Consider the following 16732-nt stretch of genomic DNA (forward strand, 5'->3'; position numbering starts at 1 on the left):
GCGACGCGTGAGACGAAGGGTAAGTCTGCCAGTCGTCTTGTCTCCGTTGGTGCAGCGAGATTGACGAAGACATCGAGCGAAGGGTGGCGTCTTCGCCTTCGCCCCAACAATATGTATGATGATACAAAAGTTGACAATATAACACACATTTGTACATAAGTTATCGTATTATTATATATTCTCGTTGGAACACTCATATGATATTTAAACAAGTTACATTTAGTTGACCAAACAAAACCTGAGTCTCTCCACCGTACACGAAAAAGACGGCCCGTTGGCCCGGAATTATTACCGTCTGTTTGTCCTCGTCTCCCTCCGCTGTCCGATTGTGCGCTGTCGCAGCCTCTGCCCTCTCCCAGCCCGCTCCTCCATCTCCGGTGAGACGCGAATTGAATCGCATCGAATCCATGGGCAGCTCCTCGAATACCAACACGAGCGGCGGGGCCAGCGACAAGGAGGAGAAGAAGAAGGAGGACAAGATCAAAGGCAAGGACTCGTCGGGGCCATCCTTCAAGGAGAACGAAAGGGTCCTCGCCTACCACGGCCCCCTCCTCTACGAGGCCAAGGTTCGCTATTTCTTTCCTTCCCTTCCTGGACGACCTCTTACTGAATGGTAGATACACTCATTTGTTACGCTTGTGTTGTGCTGTGTTCCTTAATCCTTGTTAGGGTTAGGAATTAGGATACCATCGGCCCCGGACCCGTTGGTCGATTAGATTCACTACCCCAGCCCCCCTGCGTGCACTATGCTAGCTGTTAGGGTTTAGGCTTTATCATTCACATCCCATCTGATCTATGCATGTTCCTTCTCTTCTTTCTTTGCTTCTTCAGTTTAATGATAACGGAACTTTATATATTCTGTCCCATTTCTCAAGGTTCAAAGGATCGAAAACCATGAAGATGAATGGCGCTACTTTGTCCATTATCTCGTAAGTCTTAGGTCACTCCATTGTGCAAGTATTCTTAAACGCATTGTTTCCTCATTCTTTCTTCACACCTTAACCATTTAGATATATCTTACTCTCACATAAATCAGCATATACCTGGCAATTTCTGCTGTTCTCTAATTCTTTGTCACTTCTCTTGTAGGGTTGGAATAAGAAGTAAGTGTTTCATACTCCATGAGTGGATGGATGTTAGATAAGTCTTCCATGTTTCTCCCTCACATTCGTGCATATATCTTTTGTTATGTTTCCTACCCTACTCCTCCACAGTTATAAAAACCCATTTAATTGTTGCTGTGTTTGTTCTAGCTCATCAGATAGTTCTGTGTCTAGTGGCATACACTGAACCAGTTTGTTTCAGGGATTTGACAGTACACACTCGACCGGGGAGGGAAAGACCACCCTCCCGGTATTCTATTAAGAAGAGACCGAAATATGGTCCCCGTCGAGAAAATCCCCGAACCCTGCCCCTCATCACTAGCGGGCCATCACTGCCCACTCTGCAACGGCCCAGCCGAAGGGTGGCGCGCAGACGTAACCCAGGAGCGGTAGGACATAGCGAGGGGATTTTTTTTAACCAAGCCACAAATTCGCCCCGAGGGGGATCGAACCCAGGGGTGTTAGTCGGAAGTTTTAACCATTACGCTAGAGGCCCTTTCGCTTTTGGTAGTGCACACACTGCTCATTTCTCAGCCGTGAGCTAGTGATACAGCTAAACCAGATGCCTTTTCATTTAACTAAATTTATAGGGGTTTCTTCAAATATGCCACTCAAATTTTGCAAACTTAGATAGCTAGTTCATTTGGATACTACCCATGGCATCCGAATGAACTAGCTATCTAATTTTGAAAATTTGAGTGGCATATTTCTGATTGTCCCAAATTAATATTCCTTAAAATTATATGATTTATTGTGCTATTTGTCTACCACTGATTAACACTACCTATGTCAAATGCCTTACAAGTTCTGAGCCATGAGCAAGTTTTGATCTGCATTATGTGAATTATGTTATGCCCAACCATTTTTGATGTATAATCACTTGCAATATCTGCTTGGGTTGATTACCATCTGGCGAGTATTCTACACGTCAAGCAACATACCAAGGTCATGATTTTTTTGGGGTTAATTTTGACAGAAGGGTAAATGCACCTTCCAATTTTCATATTAAAGCGGATAACCAGTTCCATTGCAGAGTCATGTTCTTTAACGTTGATATGAACTAGCACAGTAAAGATAGTGAACATTAATTAAACCTGTATCTACTGAAACCATCAGAGTACCGAATGACTTGATATCACACAATGCCACTGGATGGTCAATGTCTACAACTCTACATTAATAGTATTACTACAACAAGGTACGAACTCTCTCACCAAAAAATCAAACCAAACATGATCCAACCAAACTTCCTTGTACCAGAAACTGAAAATGTCTGATAGTTGGCCTTCCTACAATGGTGCTCAACCTCGTGACCTCTTGCATTGTGTGCCTCTTTGGTCTCTGAGCTCATTCAGGAACATTCTTTGCCCTCCTTTTTTCTGCAACAAAGACCATAATTTAAACCAACTGTATATAGGGTCAGTAGAGAATTGTTGTTTGAAACAAGCTCCTCAATTTCCGCAATGTCCAAATTACTGAATTTCCAGTCCCCCAACATTGCCAAATTCCTATGTCCTTTAGAAAAAACAAGTAATCATTTCCCAAGGAAATGATCAATGCAGATAGGAGCAAGTTTTATATCAAAAGCACATGTAAGCATGTTGCAAACATTTTGTGGCTTCTATGCATCGTATTCTCAGTAGCCATGATGACTAACATTTACATTGTTGAGTTCTTTGTTCCTTTCGTAGTTGATTGATGCTCATATTCTGTGCCTACTATTTCAAATACCTGGGGGATTTGCATATAGAGGCAGCTTTAATGTTCATACATGATATTGTTATCATCTAAGCTGGAGAATTCATTTTGTGTTTTTCACATGGCATAGTTCTGGATGTTGATCAGTTGGGTTGGGTGTTTGTAGTCTGTGGCTCTGTGCCTTCTGTTAGATTGTAAAATATGGCCAACCTGTTTAATGGATGCACAGAAAAGGTTGGCTCATACATTTCATTCATTTGTTTCCTTATTAAGCCAATCCATGGTAAAGTGAACTGTTGCTTTGGCTAAAGATTATGTTGATCAATGGACACATTGTTTGAGTGGATCGCCGAATAGGCTATGTAAATAAGTCGTGCTTGGCTCAAGTTTAGGTGCAGACTTCTGTTCAAGTGAACCGCTGTTGCTTTTAAGGTTAACAGGTAACAAGGGTGTGTTGTTTGTTGGGGTTCTTGCCCCCTTTTCATCTTAACATAAAGCTACACAGTGCTCTTGTGTGTTCGAGAAATAAAAGGTTAACGAGTAACTACCATATCGTGGTAGTGTTTCTTATTCATGAGGTCCTGATATTTATAGCATGCTATTTTGTTGTCATCACACTTAATTAGTTTTCATTCTCTGCTGTTCTTCCTCCAAGCACACATAGGGGTAGTAATGGGTTCTAAATTTTGCACTATAAAGTTTAAGGATCGAATCGGATTATGATCGGGCTCTATTCCTATTCATTTTTGAACTAAAATTTATTAAGGGCCATAACTTTTTGTGAAGGAACATTTGGATCGCGATCCATTACCACCCCTAAGCACACATGCTCCTCAACATATTCAATTTTTGTTGTTTTTGTAGCTGGGATGAATGGGTTGCAAATGACCGCTTGTTGGAATTGACGGAGGAAAACGTGCGCAAACAACAAGAGCTTGATAAGAATCAGGTAGTTGACAAAACAATGAAGTCTGGACGGTCAACACAGCATAAACCAAAAGTCTCCAATGGTTAGCTTGCCTTCCCCTCCCATCCCCATGTTGTCTTTAAGAATAAAGGGCATGTGAGTATGGCTAGGTTGATAGATTCTACTCCTATATATGATACATTGTCTGTTTGTTGTATTGATCCTTAAATTATCTATTAGGACAATCTATCTCTACTATTATGGATAATTCTAAGGTTGCACTCAAGTTAAGTCATTTTTGTGGTAATAGTTCTGCCAAATTATTATCTTCAATTCCTTGCTGCCTGTGGGAGTGTCATGCAATCAAGAATTCCTATCATGTTGGTGCCTAGTTTAGAGTTGAAACAAGAATTGTGACAACTTAGCTATAACTGAACATTTTGATCATTTACAATTTACAGATCAAGCTGAAATTGCATGTTGGGGTTATATGAAGTTAATAGAAAATGGGACAATTGTGCCAGTGCCCCTATTTTAACATGTATATCATCCGTTGCTGGAATAATTTTGTGATGCAAAATTAACCACCTTTTATAATAGACAATCATGCAGTTCTATTAGTTCTTATTGGACACTTCTGTTCATGAGTACATGTTTTCTACCTCTTCATGTCTGTTTCTATCATACTTTGCTCTTGAAATGTCTTATTAACTTGGCTATGCTCATTGTTCAGCGGATGCAAAAGCTGATAAAGATGACACTAAGAGTCTCAGTGAGTACAGTCTTTTCTTTTATATTGTAGTTTTTCGTCTATTACCTTCTATTGGCAGTCAATACCTTTTTTGAGTTATGTTTGCGTAATTTATCTTTATCATGTTTAAGTTTCAGTGAAGGGGAAGAAACGTAAAAGTCAGCTTGGGACTGAGGTGACTTTAATTCCTTAACTTTTTGTGCTATATGCCTATCCTTCCTTGAATTTCATATTCTTTCCACTTTCTTGACCCAAAATGATAATACACTATGCATTTTCAAATAGTATTGTTGAGCTAGTGTAATTTTCCTTTCCATACTCTGCTAATTACTGTTTATTAATATATTTTATACATTGTTTCTGCTGTTTGGTTTAATTTGAGTATTTTTTTTTGCAATTTGCCAAATGAAATGTTGTCTTTCATGTTCTTGTTCATTTCTTGAGCGCATGGAGTGCCCAAAACTCATATTTGCAATCACAGCAGTGTCAGGATATTACATGTATTTGCTGGGCATGGTTATTAAAGCGGTAAAACGTTAAAACGTTATGAACCAACTTTTTAACATTTAAACGTTTAAACGAACGTTGAAACGTCTTTTCAGATTTGACATAGAAGTTCAAATATAAAATATGTTCATACATAAGTTGAGTACTTGAGTTCACAAACCAAATAGCACAAAAAGAAACAGATCAAGTTCAACAACACAAGTTCAACCACACAATGCCTCACTATTTGTTGCCATTGAAATTTACTGTGAGCAAATAGAGATTGATTCACTATAAGCAAAATCAACAAATAGGGCCTAAAACAATGGGCGCTGGCTGGTACTATGATCTTGGGCGCTGGCTGCTGGTCTTGCGGAGGGAGGAGGAGGGCGCTGGCTGCTGGTCTTGCGGTCGCCGGTCGGCCGGCGGTGGCGCAGGCGCGCAGCGGTCTGCTGTGGGCCTGTCCGCCTGTGGGAGGAGGGAGTAGGGGGAGCCGAGGTCAGTGGAGGGCAGCGGCATACCTGTGGGGCGGTCGGCCGGCGGTCTGCTGATGTCTGCTGACTGCTGTGGCGGCGGAGGAGAGGAGGGCAGCCGACTAAGGAGTGCTCCGCGCTGGAGAGGAAGCCTCCACGGGTACGCGCTGGCTGGACCTAAACCCTAAAGGCCCAGGAAAGGCCCACAGATGGGTAAAACGTCCCCAGAACGCGTAAAACGTCCTAAAACGTGTTTAGGACGCTTAAACGACGTTTAAACATCCAAAACGGACGTTCTACGCCAGTTTTCTAAAACGTTCGGACGTTCCAGCTCCTAATAACGTTTTCTCGCTTAAACGACGCTTAAACGTCGTTTAAGCGACGTTTTAATAACAATGTTGCTGGGAATGTTTTCCCTTGGTTGTAACCTAGTATAGCTTTCTTTAAATTGCTACTCCCTTCCCTGGGACAAGTCAAATATCTTGTTTCCTTTTATAATGAGGTTCTACCATTTTTTCTCTATTCCACATCTTAGGCCCTGTTTGGAACTCCTAGAGCTAATAGTTATCCAGCTAACAAATTGTTAGCTGGATTGAGCCAGCTAATGAACTAATGGTTGGCTGTGAGGTAGATAATAATTAGTTGGTGTATTAGTTGGGTGTGTTTGGAACCTCTATAGCTAATTTTAGCAGCTAACTATTAAAGGTTTCAAACAGGGCCTTAAAAGAAAAATCAGGCAATCCATGCGGGTGCTTTCTAAATTGATCCAAAGCCTGATATTCATTTTTCAAACATCAATAACAATGACATTCAACAAAGAATTACTTACAGCTGAATGTGTGGAAATAAAAGCACTGAAAATGTTGCATAGTTCATTTCAAAGTGTTGGAGCTATCATAGTACCGGTATGAATTTATTACCCACCCATCCTTAGTGCCAGCAGCTGACTCAAAATTCAATGTTTTAGCTATCTGCTTTAGCAAATTAAGAGACTAACAAACCACTGTGCTTATCTTGTAACATATTAATTACTATCTCTGAAGATTCAGGACAAGGAAAAAAGATCATCACATAGTCTACTAGTGTTGCAGTTTCCTTTGCCACTGAAGAAGCAACTTGTGGATGATTGGGAGTTTGTTACGCAGATGGGTAAGGTATTTAGTTCTCTGTCTCTTACCCTTCATTAGTATCTCATATTCTCATGTACCATTTGATGTCTCATATCCTAGACTAAATATTAAAATGTTTTGTGTTAATTGGCATGGAATTTCAGCAGGCCCAAGTGGCAAGCTCATTAGCTCATTCAGAAAAAGACTTTGCAACTCCATTCTCATTCAGAAGGAAGACTTTATAACTCCATGTATTCCAATTATTTTTAATGGAAATTCAGCAATCTGTCAACCCTTGTGGTAGTCACTTGAATATTACAGACATTTGCTGAATTGGCAGTTAAATAAGAAATGCCGTCCATGCAATAGGATCCAAAGAATGCGGCAAACATTTTCCATATATTTATTTATTTCTCCAAAACATCAAACCTCAAGACAGATTTGTCCGTGCAATAGGGTCCAAAAGAACACTAATATTTGAGTTTGTATTTTTTTCTGGACCCACTGATAAATAGGGAAACTCTGTATATCATTATCATCTCAAAGAGCGAAAGGGCCTCTAGCGTAATGGTTAAGGCTTCCGAGTAGCACTTCCAGGTCCTGAGTTCGATCCCCCTCGGGAGTGAATTTCGGATTTAGTTAAAAAAATCCCTTAGTTGAGCCCCGCCCGCTCTCGGGGATCGATATCCTGCCCGTCATCCTCCGACTGGGCCGTTGCAGAGTGGGCAGTTGATCGGCCCGTTAGTGATGGGGGCCAGGGTTCGGGGTTTTTTCGTCCGGGACCATGTTTCAGTTTCTTCTTAATATAATACCGGGAGGGCGGTCTTTCCCTCGCCGGCCGAGTTTTTTTTATTATCAGCTCAAAGAAAACAAGCTAACCTTAGTGATAAACTGATCCGAACACCAGATGAAAGTCTTCTTTGAAATAGATAACCATATTCGCCTCACTTTTTTTGTTCACCACAACTACCTGAGATTTCCTTGGCCTGCAGCTTGTGAAGCTACCACGATCACCTACTGTTGATGATATTCTAAAGAAGTACTTGGAACACCGGGCAAAGAAGGATGGCAAGTGAGTATTCTATTGCTGACATGGATTCATTTTCTATATGCATTTTCGCTCTTGGTCTTGGGCAATAGCCTTACCTGAACCATGAGCCTCTTTTGTATACCATTATATAATACAAATTTACTTACGCGCGTAGCAGAAAGGGTTGTTTCCATCAGAATGTTGACTGTACAAAGCTGGCTTCTGGACCTGCAAATTCCTTTTCCATTTAGACAGCTTTCTTTCATTAGTTTTACCAATACTGTTATAGCCAATTGGATGCCTTTTTATGTTTGATTGTATTGTTGTTACCATGTAACCAAAACAAATATAGTGTTTAGTATGTCATGGCGTTCATTTAGTCGTGCTAATAATGGTAACATATATGAAGCATTGTTTGGTTGTTGGATTGAATCATCTCAATTACATCATTGAATGGCAGATAGCTTAAGCTGATAATTTCCACTTTGCTTATTCATATTGATAACTTTGATTATGCTTTTATTTGTTAGTCCATTGTGCTATAGTTTTCGTAATTCCATTTTATCCCACTTTCCATATATCTATTTTTTCAGTCCTTTTGTTTTACTTTGGTTGGTTGTCAGCACCAGCATTGTTTGGTTAGTTATAGCTTTTCTGTTGTGTTGAAGGATAAATGACTCCTATGCTGAGATTCTGAAAGGATTACGCTGCTACTTTGATAAAGCATTGCCTGCAATGCTTTTATATAAGAAAGAGCGAGATCAGTATGCTGAAGAAGTTAAAGGTGATGTCTCACCATCAACTGTATATGGAGCTGAGCATCTATTGCGCCTTTTTGGTACGTCCAATTGTCCACTAAATGTGTTCTCATATGTATTGGTTTATTCTGCTTGTTGAAATGCTTTGGAAGAAGTCAGAACAATTATGTTCCTTGTATTATCAAACTGTTTGCTTTGCAACAAGGTGTTTATTCTTTTCATTTTCTCTGCTACTAGTGTGAGCCCATATTTCTAACATATATATATTATCTATGTATAGTATATTGATATATATAGCAATATAGCATATAGGAGGCAATACCAAACATAGCAAATATGAATACTGGAACTGGATATTTCAGACTTCAGAACATCAGCCACTACTTCATAATTTCATATGATGCAGACTTACTATGGTGCGAGGTAGCCCCTCCTGCACGGCGCCACGGCCATCATCTTGCTTACACCACTGCCTGCCTGCGCGGCTGCATAACTATTGTACATGTATATATGTCCAAATGAGTCGGATCTACTGGAAGACATGTGGCTTGACATGGTTTAGCTCGGCTTGAGCACAACCTGGCCTGTTGTCCACCGAGCCTGATCAGCACATGTCATGCCTGGACCTTAGGTGCACACTGCGGGCTAGGTCTGACACGACATAATTTTATCTTTTTCCCTATTTTTCATAAAAATATCTATATTATGATCATGTATAGAGTATAAAACATAAAAAACATGTGTATTCAATTGGCTAGGTGGATGTGAATGTGTGCTCGGAACCAACAACCATGGATCAAAGCCTCACTTTGCGCATTTCTAGCTTATTTTTAGACTATCTCTAGCAGCTTACCCGTTCCCATCCCCATATTCAAACTCCACTCTGCGAACAATGTAGTCTACAATGCAAAACAGTGTTTTGGGTGCCCATATGGGTAAGCCGCTGAACATGGTCTTACCATCTAAACGTATATGCTGTTATAGGCTCGTCGGGCTGTGGGTCGGCTTGTAGAAAGCGGGGATGGGAACAATTTCAAATTGAAAAGCAACAACCCTTCCACTTGATTCAAATTCTTCTTCCACTTCTCATCCTTGAGTTGGTATACCTGACTCAGATTCTTCCTCCACTTCTTGAGTTTGTATTGGCTGTTCAACTGAATGATCATCGTCATCTTGATAGTTGGAATGGGTGAAACCCTAACCCTAATCAGGGTTGGGAGCATATTATATAGATCAAATAGGTGGGCCAAGCCCAATACACATGGGTAGTTAGGTAAATACAAGAGGGCTCAAGCCAAAACCCTAAACAGGAGTCTAACACCCCCACAATCTCAACTCTATCCTGTACAGATGTTGAGACTGGATCGAAACTTAGTGAATACACTCGACGACAGCGCCTTGGTGAAGATGTCAGCGAACTGCGACGTGGTCGGGATGCTGAGAACGCAAACATCCCCAGCGGCGACATGCTCGCGGATTAAATGAAGGTCAATCTCTACGTGCTTTGTGTGTTGATGCTGCCGGGATTGGTAGAGAGGTAGACTACGCTGACGTTGTCGCACTAGACGAAGGTGGCATGCTCGAGGGGGCTGCGGAGCTCTTGGAGAAGCTGGCGGAACCAGAAGGCCTCGACCACACTGTTGGCCACAACGCGGTACTCGGCCTTAGGGAAGGAGTGCGAGACAACGGGTTGCTGCTTCGCGCCCAGGAGACGAGGTTGGCGCCTAGGAACACGACGTAACCGGAAGTGGACCGACGCGTGTCGGGATAGCCAGCCCAGTCAGTGTCGGTGTAGACCGTAGTCGATGGAGCCGCGAAGATAGCGAATGATCCGTTTAAGAGCGGTGAGGTGGGGCTCCCGTGGGGTGTGCATGTGAAGGCACATCTGCTGGACGACGTAGGCGATGTCAGGCCGAGAGAAGGTCAGTTACTGGAGAGCGCCGATGAGGCTCCGATAGGCTGTCGCGTCGGCGACCGGGGCCCGTCATCCTCAAAGAGCTTCGCCTGAGTGTCGACATGCGTGGAGCAGGGCTTGCAACCGGACATGCCCGCCCGCTCTAGGATGTCGAGAGCGTACTAGTGCCGGTGGAGAAAGAGACCCTGAGGCTACCGCTCGGTGGTGATCCTTGGGAAGTGGTGGAGAGGCCCTAGGTATATCGCGAATCCGCACTGAAGAGCGGCGATCATGCGCTGAAGAAGAGCGGCACTGGACGTCGTGAGCACGATGTCGTCGACGTAGAGTAGGAGGTCGACGGTGTCATCGCTGTGCTGATGTATGAACATGACGTGTCTGACTTGGCCTCGACGAAGTCGAGGGAGGCCAAGTAGGATGCGAAGCAACTGTACTAGGCTCATGACACCTTCTTGAGGCCGTACAGGGAGCAGTTCAGCCAGCAAACCAGGTCAGCGGAGTCGACGAAGTCGGTGGGGTGGCTATAGTAGACCACCTCTATCAGGGCGCTGTGGAGGAAGACATTCTTGACGTCGAGCTGGTAGACCGCCCAGTCTTGGGAGAGGGAACGATGGCAAACTTGAAGACGGGGCTGAAGATCTCGTCGTAGTCCACTTCGAGGTGCTGGGTGAAGCCCCGAAGGACCCAACGAGCCTTGTAGCGGTCGAGCGAGCCATCCGAGGTGAGCTTGTGGCAGAAAAGCCACTTGTCGGTATCCACGTTGGTGCCCTGTGGATGTGGCACTAGGTCTTAGGTGTGGTTGGCCAGCAAGGCCGTGTACTCCTCCGTAGCGCAATGCCTTGTGGGGATCGGCGAGGGCGGCACGAACATAGGAGGGAACCAGGGAGGCATTTGGAGGAGCGGTGGGCAGTCAGGATCAGTCGGTCGACGGGGCGGAGAACTCCGTTCGAGCGACGAGTCACCGTCGGGTGAACGTGGTCGGAGTCACGATGAATGGTGTCAGGGTGGTAGATTGGCGGCTCCGCATAAGAATGAGGTGATGGGGCAGCGAGTACCAATGGAGTGGTCCACCCGCGATAGTGGTAGACAAGGGCGGGGTCGGCGAAGCGTGCCAGATGGGGAGTAGGTGATGAGGCCGCACACGGCGCAGGCGGAGGCGACGTGGCCGAGTGTGGCGCGGGCGGGGTTGATGGGGCCGCACGTGGTGCGGGCGGAGGCTTCGGGGCCGTGCGTGGCGTAGGCGTCGGGGTTGTGTGTGGCGCAAGCGGGAACGGCGAGGCTGCACTCGTTGATGAGGTCGCGCATGGCTCAGGCGAAAATGGCGGGGCCACGATCGTCGACGGGGCCACGTGAGGCACAGGCGTGAAACAGGGCAGCGGAAGGGAGACGTCGACACAATCGACGTCGGCGGGTGGGGAGGAGGGATGAGAGAATGATGTGGGAGTTGGCTGGGGCTAAGGGCCTCTCCTACCTGGCGGCCTCTATCCCTGAGGATTAGTCTGGAATAGAGTGGGCTGGTTTTTGTCGGTAGGTTTTTTGTTTTAGATGGATCTTCTCAGGTTGCTGAGTTTTAGACCTCCGTAAGGAAGTCCTTGTTATGGGTCTATTTTTAGACCTTGCTTTACCTTCTTAATATAATGAGGCGCAATTCTCCTGCGTTTTTTGAGGAAAAAAGGAGCCAGCAAGAGGGAAAACCTCCTCATCAAAGACAACATGACGAGAGATGATGTGGTGGATGAGGAGGTCAAGGCATCGATACCCCTTTTGGTCAGGGGAGTAACCGAGGAAAAGACAACGAGTGGAGCGGGGAAGAGTTTGTGAGGAGCAGTGGTGGAGGTGTTGGGATAACAGACACAACAAAAGACTCGAAGGTGGGCATAGGAGGGGGCTTGTGCCATACAAGGTGAAGTGGGGGGTGGGGTGACTCACTGCCTTGGAGGGAAGGCGGTTGATGAGATGAGTAGCAGTGTTCAGGGACTTTGCCCAATAGCTAGCGGGAAGAGACGCCTGAAAGAGTAGGCATCGTATCATGTTGGTGGTGGTGCGAATGATCCGTTCGGCCCGGCTGTTTTAAGGGGAAGTGTAGGGACACGAGAGTCGCAACTGAACGCCGTTGGAGAGAAAGTAACGAGAGGCGGAGTTATCGAACTCGTGGTCGTTATCACACTGGAGAGCACGAATCGGATGAACCTTGATATGGTCCTACTCACTGGTTTGAACACTAGTGACAACATTGTTGTACATGTCCTTAATGTAATGTAGTTTGCACGACAGAGAGTGCGGGAGATGCGACGACAGATGCTCGAGGCAGCCTTGGTGATGGTTGACCTCGGCACACGGGAGCACGACCTCGCCCTGTCGGGTGGCCATCAGTAGTTGTGCCGGGCCGCTGTCTCCAAGTGCGAGCATGGTGCGTGTCCCGCGGGCGACGAACTTCAACTCTACGACAGCGGTGGTAGGGAAAGCGCTCCCCTCGTCATCGGCAAGGGCACACCGCTTAGCGCCACCACATTCCGCTATCGGCCACCACGAGGGTGCCTCTGCTGGTCATTGTTGCGACCTACTCCAGGTGGCCATCCATGTGCTCCCCTTTCGTCCAGATGACACACGTGCAAGTCCTATGCGCGTAGGGTGTCTGCCTTATGGGGTCAAAAAAAAATTCAGATTCGGAAAAAAATAAGCCGAGATGTAAAAGGCTTGTCTTCTAGGTGTTTGGTTTTGGGTCAAGTAGAGTCGGCCTTTGGGCACCCGTCATGTTGCAGCTCGAGGACGGGCTGCTTGTCTAGGAGGGGTATAGTGTCAAGACTTGTTAGGGCCCAAGGGGGCTGCAATAAGGAGCGCATGTCAAAGGATAAAAGATTAGTTGAGATTATCTAGGAAGGTTATCAGTTAGTAGTTTGTTGAGAGTTTTTAGGGGAGTTTTAAGGAGATAAAGATCTCTAACTAGATAGGAACGGCCAACCGGCATATTTATGTAATCAATGGATGAGAAATAAAGTAGGCAAGAATTAGAAGGGAGAAACCCTCCTCTTGCTCGGCCGTGGATAGAGCCCCCCTGCCGGCGTTCCTGCCCATCGATCTCCCTCTCTAATCCCCTCTACGCATCTACTGTTCATTGGCGGGCACTGTTCATGTGCGTGCCGCCTCCACCAGCAGCTCCAATCCCTCACCTGTTCATGTGCATGCCGCCTCCACCAGCAGCTCCAATCCCTCACCGATCTAGCAACCATAACAAATAGGCATAGGACTAGAGTTGGCTACTTACTAGTTTGCTATTTTTCTTGCTTCTGGTGGGATTAACTTCATGTGTCTTTGGATGGTTACAAGGTTTAAACAATGCCGAGAGGCAGCCTATGATGTCGATGCAGAAAGTGAAGGGACTTAGGAGAGGGTGATAGGCATAGGGACTAGAGTTGGCTACTAAGAGCATCTCCACTAGTTTCCAAAACAATTTTCTAAAATTAATTTAGGGTGTTATTAACTATAAATTATGCTCCAACAGTTCCTTAAATGAGGCATCAAAATATACCAACTTTCTAAATATCCCTATTTAGTCCCCAGACTTGGGGAGCTGTTTCGCACTACCAATAGCCTATTTTGCGCGTCAATCGCACTGTGAAATCACTTGCCCGCCATTGAGTTCACACCCATGTACAAGTGATGTACTTTGAATGATTTGAGCTACGGAAGATGAGTTCTTCATCCTCGTTTGACAAGTCTGAAGATGACCGATCCAAAAATTTAGAAGAAACCAACCGACCATGATTCATACTGTATGGAAATAGTAATGAAGAGAAGAACAATGATTATTGAGTTTTATCATACAAATGAAACCAAATTTAAAGCTGCAAGTAATAACTAGAAAAACTGATTTGACACCAGTGACGTTTAAACTTATCAAAGGGTGCCACTTAGGCCCTTGAACTTTGTAAGTGCTTTTTGGGTCCCTAAATGTGTTTTATGGTGCACTACACATCCCTAAACTTGTAACATGGTGCATCACAGATCTATTTTTTTGGACCATACCGACCATTGTGGTACACACTTAACAATTTATGGGGCCTAGAAATGTGTTTTCAAAGTTTATGGGACCAAAGTGGCTCCTCTTAACGACTTTAAGGGCTGCTCATGCATTTAACTCATTTAAAAATATTTAACAATCTAAGAATTAGGAATAGTTTGAGGCTAAGGTTGTTTTTGTTTCCAAATTGTATTTACCAACTTGCTAAATATGAGTTTAGAGGGTTTTTTATGGAACTAATGGAGATGCTCTAACTAGTTAGATATTTTTCTTGTTTAATTTAAAACAGTAATAAGTGGCCTCCTTGTGATGCAGGAGAGCCTTAAGTTTATGGAGGGGAAAAAAGCAAAATGGTCTGCCACCGTCCAAATTTCCAGTTCATAATTTGATCTGCACTGGAAATGGTAACAGATAAAATGCTTCCACAAAGTAAACTGAAAACAAATAGAAACTTATGAATAATAGCTTTTCCCTAAATTATATTCTGTTTGCCATACTACTAAAATTACCTACTTGAAATTTTATAGTATCCTATTAAACTGCTCAGGATTTTATTTTAGTCTTTTGTGTTCTTTAGGCGTTTGAACTTTTGAAAACCGAAGTCCACTGCTGATCGGTAATACTAATACTAATACATGATGATATGTGGGTGAGTGGGAAACAGTCCATAGATCGGATCCCCTTCAGATGAATTATGGGGATGTTTATGTGCTTGGTCATAATGAATGGACCATGTCGATACAGTAATTAGCCCACAAGGCTTCAGTTCAAGAAGACAACCCAAAAAATAGAAACATGACAAGTTGATTTGTTCTTCAGCACATGATATTCCTATCTAGTAATCTAATGACTACTATAATTGATATAGCTTGGTTATATGGCTACTGTGTGATTGTCACCAACCCAAGCGTGTTGAGTATGTTACCTTGTCATGCCCTTCTGTACATAATAAAAAAAATCTTAAATTGCTGACTTGCAAGTTTGCAGTAAAATTGCCAGAGCTACTTGCTTCTGTCAATATGGAGGAAGATGCGTTGAACAAGCTACAGCTGAAACTGCTGGACGTTCTCAAGTATGCTTTCTTGCTTCAGAGTTATGCTTGCAACCTTTTTAGCTTAACCTGAATCATTCCAATGGCTTTACTGTCAGGTTTCTTCAGAAGAATCAGATCACCTTCTTTACCTCTGCGTACGATGGTTCTTGTAAAGGTGCAGATGAGGATAAAACCAAATGATTGCATGTGAACGTTTTATATCATGTAACATCTTTCGATGGACTTGTCTGGCACTATTGTTGATATGAATGTCGCTTAGGACAACAATCGGTTTATGTAGGATAGATGCTGCAGATTCCTGAAAGACGGTACTTGAACTGCCCGGAGCATGTTGTATTTTCTTAAGATGCTGGAACTAAGACGGCTTAGTTGAATTTTCACTATCAAGTGAGTCTCGGTCTTGCCCCAAAAAGAATGTTTTGTACCTCCTCTGTCCCAATTTATACGACAATTTATAATTCGTATGACTTTTTTGGACCAAGTTTGACCGGCTTGTCTTATTCAAAATTTTCATGAAAAACTGAAAAATTCAAAAATTCAGAGACAAAAATAAAGTATATTATATGCTAAATAATATTAAAGTAAAAATTTATAATAATTGTGATTTTTTTAAAAATAAGAGTCGGTCAAATTTAAGATAAAAAATCAAACGGATTATAAATTATTAATAATTAAGAACGTATATCATAATTATAATTTAAATAGGGATGGATATTATTGTCCGATTTATCCTCCATAAGCATTCGTGGTGATTTGGTGATTCTCATAGGATTTTTTTTGTTACGATTATAGGGTTGGGGAGCTATTGTCACACCTGATTTTAGGGGTAAAACTAAATACATAACATATATGTGTCATGATCATTTTTTGACACATAAGTTACAAGTTTAAAATATTAAAAAACAATGCTCCAAACCTAAATAAGAGTAGAGTACTTTATTATAACCTGAACGACATAAGTGTCTTAAACATTACCAAAACATATAGGATTTTATGGGAATTCTCTCACATGAAGATGATCGGCGCATGACTAGATTTAGAATCATCCACGTCTTTGTCGAAATCCTCTTCACATTCTTATGATCAAAATTTGTAATACACAAATTCTAGTGCAATAAAATATGGAGAAGGCCATCAATTTTTGTGCAAATTTCCTATTTTGCATACTTATAAATGTACTAGCTGAGTGCCCGTGCGTTGCAACGTGAATATATAATACCAGTATACTAAGATAACTTATATATAAAATGTGTGTTATACTGTTGTGAAAAAATGTTTCATAATCAATTTATGATCCTAGCCATACATAAATTTTGTTATTTTAATCTAGTTGTTTCACCACTACATTGCAACTATCATGCAGACTTCGATATATGCCACGATTTGTATGATCTCATCATTGGAGAGCATGTTCCACACATGCCGGAAGA

At 43.1% G+C, this 16732-nt stretch overlaps 1 protein-coding gene across 14 annotated transcripts; it reads left to right on the forward strand.

Annotated features, from left to right (window-relative positions):
- The first annotated feature begins 206 nt into the window (after positions 1–206).
- Positions 207–15762, forward strand: LOC100282973 (uncharacterized). 14 transcript variants are annotated; one of them, XM_035968034.1, is made up of 12 exons: positions 207–566; positions 876–929; positions 1090–1103; positions 3666–3811; positions 4442–4480; positions 4591–4634; positions 6462–6567; positions 6692–6759; positions 7520–7599; positions 8226–8395; positions 15229–15320; positions 15398–15762. In XM_035968034.1, the coding sequence occupies exons 1-12, from the start codon at positions 408–410 to the stop codon at positions 15452–15454; spliced, it is 1029 nt and encodes a 342-aa protein (XP_035823927.1). In that variant the 5' UTR covers positions 207–407; the 3' UTR covers positions 15455–15762. The 14 variants fall into 14 exon arrangements, 13 of the variants coding, with proteins under 13 accessions (XP_035823927.1, XP_035823924.1, XP_035823925.1 ...); XM_035968031.1 differs by having other exon boundaries at positions 15236–15320; XM_035968032.1 differs by having other exon boundaries at positions 6695–6759; positions 15236–15320.
- The last annotated feature ends 970 nt before the right edge of the window (positions 15763–16732 follow it).

Source organism: Zea mays, chromosome 5 (assembly GCF_902167145.1).
Source record: "Zea mays cultivar B73 chromosome 5, Zm-B73-REFERENCE-NAM-5.0, whole genome shotgun sequence".
NCBI lineage: Eukaryota > Viridiplantae > Streptophyta > Magnoliopsida > Poales > Poaceae > Zea > Zea mays.